At 58.7% G+C, this 4,717-nt stretch overlaps 1 protein-coding gene across 1 annotated transcript; it reads left to right on the forward strand.

Annotated features, from left to right (window-relative positions):
* The first annotated feature begins 394 nt into the window (after positions 1 to 394).
* Positions 395 to 2,354, forward strand: SOWAHD (sosondowah ankyrin repeat domain family member D). The gene has a single exon (XM_057538420.1). The coding sequence runs from the start codon at positions 811 to 813 to the stop codon at positions 1,768 to 1,770; it is 960 nt and encodes a 319-aa protein (XP_057394403.1). The 5' UTR covers positions 395 to 810; the 3' UTR covers positions 1,771 to 2,354.
* Positions 2,355 to 4,717: the final 2,363 nt, after the last annotated feature.

Genomic DNA, 4,717 nt, shown 5'->3' on the forward strand with positions numbered 1-4,717 from the left:
GTTCCCTGGAAGGGCTTCCGTCTAGACACTTTCTCGAATTTCTCTGTAGGAATCCCGGGCAGCTTCGGCGCTGCGGGAAGGGTCAAGGCCACACAAAGGGCAGTGCAAGCGAACCCGAGTCACATGGGGCAGCCAAGCCGCCTCCGTGAATGCAAGGCGCGGGACAAAGGCGGCTCGGGGACAAAGTGCAGGGAGACTCCTGAGGAGATAAGAGGGAAGGGCGAAGGAAGGGGCGGAGAGCGAGCGCCCCGGAGCGCTAAGGACTGCGCTCCCGGAGGCCTTGGCTGGAAGCCGAACTCAGCCCGCCGCGGAGGGGACTCTCTAGAGCCTCTTCACCCAGCAACTGCGGGGATGCTGAGAACCCGGCTGCTGGGGCAGCTGGGCTGCTCCCGGCGGCGCTCGGGGCCAGCGCGCAGCGCGCAGCCCACCCCCGCGTCCGCCCCACAGTCGCCCACGCCGTGCGGGAGGCGGGGCCGCCCAGCTCACCTGGCCGTTTGGGGCGGGGCGGGGCGGGGCCGCCCGCGACCCGGGGGAGCGGAGGTGGCGGCGGTACCCGGGGTGCAGGAAAGGGGCTCGCTGCGGGGGCATGGCCGGAGCTCCCACCCCTCCACGCCCCCCCACCGCCCGTGCCGGGGCCCTCCCTCGGCTCGCTCGCGCTCTCCCTCCCTCTTCTCCCCTCCTTCGCTCCCTCCCTCCGAGCCCAATTGCTCAAGCCGCTTCCTTCCCCAACGCCAGCGCCAGTTCCTCTCTTGGTGGGGCCCGGGAAGGGCAGCGAACGCTAGACACTGGAACCGCCGCGGCGGCAGGACCATGGCCGAGCCCCGAGGGGCCGCGAAGCCGGCACCCAAGGCCTCCTTCGCACCGACCGAGCTGAGCCTGCGGAGCGCCCCGCAGCCCCGCCCCTTGAGAATGGACACCGTCAGCCTGGGCAGGTACCGGGGCAACGCCACCGCCTCCCGGGAGCCCCCCTTCCACGGCTCGTTGATGCCCTCGGGAACAGGCTCGGGGCGCCGGCGGGGAGCGCTGCGGGAGCTGCTGGGGCTGCAGGGGGCGGCTCCCGCCGGGTGGCTGTCGGAGGAGCGCCCCGTGGAGCAGTCCCCGGGCGGGCCGAACGGACCGAGCGGTAGCGGGCTATGCCTGGAGCCCCGGGAGCACGCGTGGATACTGGCGGCAGCTGAGGGCCGCTTTGAGGCGCTGCAGGAGCTGCTGGAGGTCGAGCCGGGGCTGCTCCTGCGGGGCGACCCGATCACGGGCTACACGGTGCTGCACTGGCTGGCCAAGCACGGGCGCCACGAGGAACTCATCCTGGTGCACGACTTCGCCCAGCGCAGGGGGCTGCCGCTCGACGTGAGCGCCCCGGGTAGCGGCGGCCTCACGCCCCTCCACCTGGCGGCCCTGCAGGGCCACGATATGGTCGTCAAGGTGCTGGTGGGCGCCTTGGGGGCAGACCCCACGCGCCGCGACCACAGCGGCCACCGGGCCTGTCACTACCTGCGGCCCGACGCGCCCTGGAGCTTGCGGGAGCTGTCGGGGGCCGAGGACTGGGAGGCGGCGGGCGGCAGCGAGCGTAACAACGCCAACAACAACAGCAGCGGCGGCGGCGCCGCGTGTACGCCGAGACGCGCCCCCAGCGCAGTGGGCGCGCCAGTCGTGGAGACAACGGCCAGAGCGGCGGCGGCGTCCGCCAAGGGGAAGGACTCCGTGGGCAGACGGGTGGCGCAAATTCAAGGCCTTTTCCGCCATATGTTCCCCTTCTTCCAGGACCGTTGAAGGAGACGGAGACTGGAGAGCGTGGAGGGACCAAGACGCTGCGGCGGGGCCTCGATCCCGGGTGGTCCCTGGCGGTCCCGGGTCCCACCGAAGGGGCGGCGCCTCGGACGCAGCTCGGGCCGCAGCCGTGGGCGCTGGTCCTGCGGGGAACAGACCACCTCGGGGTCCGTCTCAGGCACCTGTCTCAGGAGTACAGACACCGGCCAGGAGACGCGGGGACCAGGGCACGCCTAACCGAGGGAGAGCAAAGACCAAGCCTTCCTGGCGCCGAATCCACAAACTACAGGATTAAGCAGTTAGGAGCAGAAGCGTGGTCCTGCTTGGGAGAGGGAAAGTTAGCTTCCAGTAGCCATCTCTGGGCAGGTGGAAGCTCTGGGTTTATTAGGAAACATTTGCTAGAAGAATGAGTTAAGATTGTAAACCACTGATGCAGAGGAAGCGCCTAACTGCAGGCCTGACTCGGCTGTTAACGGGTCACTTTGTGAGGGCGGGCTCAGCCCCTGTCAACCTGCTCCTGAGACAACCAGGCCTTACGCATACGGTTTGGTTTCTAATGTATCACGATTGACTTCTTAAGCATATTAAAGTGGCATATGTTTTCCTTTTGCATTACAAAGCTGTCCTTTGAATGACTTTTTTTTTTTTTCATTAACCACCTCTTCCCTGTGTTTGCAGGAAAGAGGTCACCAACCCACGGCTGCGAGCTAGTGATCCAGAACAGTCTCTGGATCTCATTTTCAGAGCAAGTGGCCAAGATGTGCACCAAAGGAGCTACTTTCCCCTTGGCTCTGAGTAGAGACACACAGTTTACCTGTCTCCTGGGCTCTTTAGCATCTAGGTCTGGCCTCTTGCACAAGTCTCATCCCAGAGGAGTTGTCTGCAGGGAGCAGAGGGGAGGTAAAAGGAAAAAGCCTCCAAATATGTATTTCTAATATTTCCTGGTGAGTCACGTAATTTACCTTGACTTCTGCCCTCCAATGAGACACACCCCCTGGCACTTTTTTCCAAGATAGGGCTTTAATCGTCAGCATTGTGGGTTTCTTTTAATTACATTTAATATATAAGTTGTACTTTGGAAAACTGCTCCCATTCAGAAATAGTATGAATTGAGTAGAATACAGGTGGGTTGATTTGAGCTGAAACGAGGGAGAAGCAGTTGGTGACTGGAAATCCATGCTGCTTTTGAGAACAGCATATTTTCAAAATAGCACTGTATCCCTGGAGGGTTGGGTAGCCCTTGCAGTGGACTGCTGTGTCCCCAGCCCTCCCATCCCAGTCCTCTAAGGCCAGGGAGGAACTGAGTCACAACAAAACACAGCCCAGAGACACCACCCTGAGCCCATCCGTCCAGGTTTCCATCTCTGCCTGGCGGGCCTGTTTGCCCCTTCTGTGCTCAAAACGTTCCCACCTGCCCTTAATAACCCATTAGATTCTTCCCATCCATGAAATGATCCAGATCTTTCCTATTGATTCTCAGCCTGTCCCGTGTCTCTAGGAACTATACCTTAAACATATTTACACAGTGTAATGTAGCATTTCCTTTTTCTTCTTCTAAATGAACTTCTTTGGGAATTCCCCCGCCATCCAGTGGTTAGGACTCGGCGCTTTCACTGCAGGGTCCTGAGTTCAATCCCTGGTTGGGAACTAAGATCCCACAAACTGCGCGGCAGAGCCAAAAAAAGAAAAGAAACAAAAGTGAACTTCTTTGATGTTTGCAGTGTGAGGGTGAGCAGCTCCTGGCTTGTGGCATTTGGCATGGGCATCTAGCATAACACTCCTCCACCCCCATGCCCATTTTATAGATGCAAATTGGCTAACTGATGCAGGACTGCGGTTTCTGCTCCACAACCTCTCCCTTGACAGCTGCCAAGGTGGGTTGGGCTTGGTGAAGGCGTCAGGGCAGGGCCTTCCTGCCACATGGCTGAGTCTGCGGACTCCTGGCTTGGAGGGAAGATTGGCATGTGCCTTCGCCCAACATTCAAAGGACACTTTTAACAGTAGTCCCCTCTTCATAGGAAAAGTTTGAACCTAAGCATCTTAACTATTAGCAGATTTGGGGACCTAAGACAAGCATCTGCCCTGCTCTTTCCAAAATGAAAACCAAGTCAGCTGGAAGATTTGAAAGCGGCTTTCTGGAGTTTTTCCTGTAGTCAGCTATTCTTCCCCACAGATTTTTCTCATCATGTGATATTGCCTAGCCTACCTCCTCCATGTAAAATTGAGGTTTGGCTGCAGGGGACAAACCCCCATGCTGAAAACTCTCCATGCCTAACATCAAGCCATTGGCATTTCTGGTATGCTTTTCGAGGCAAGACTGGTATGCTCACCCCAAGAGAAAGAACAAATTCCCTGAGAAACTTCTTTCCAGGGGAGCAAAACAGAGTTAAGCAGATGATGCAAATCTGCATTCTAGTGGGACAGGCAGACAAGAAAAGGAGGCAGAAGCAGGGCTGGGACAGGTAAGCATGGGGGTTGGAGTAGGGGGTGCTGCAAAGAGGGTGGGGCCTAACCCAGGCCAAAGGTGCAGGAAAGGCTTTCCGGGGAGGAAGAGTACACCTGATCTGAGGCTGGAGGGGTGAGTGGGAGTCGCTCAGTGGAGACGGGGGAGCAGCCTCCTGGCAGGGCCACTGGAGTATGCACGGATGCACATAGCAAGTACCAGGAGATGCGAGTCAGCCGGTTTGGAAGGAAGGTGGGAGCTGGGGAGTAACTAACGGCAACTCTGGAGAAGTGGATGGGGGTCCAGATCACTAAGGGTCTCATAGGTCATGCTAAAAGAGGAATACAGATTTTAACCTAGAGGTAGCTGGGAGCCATAGAAGGTTTCTAAGCAGGGGAGTAACATGATGAGATTTTAGAAAAATCACTCTTCCAGTCACGTGGAGGATAGAGCCAAGTGGGGGAAAATGCATCATACAAGCAAAGCGTTTCAGGAGAAACGCTTCAA

Source organism: Balaenoptera acutorostrata, chromosome X, assembly GCF_949987535.1.
Source record: "Balaenoptera acutorostrata chromosome X, mBalAcu1.1, whole genome shotgun sequence".
Taxonomy (NCBI): Eukaryota; Metazoa; Chordata; class Mammalia; order Artiodactyla; family Balaenopteridae; genus Balaenoptera; species Balaenoptera acutorostrata.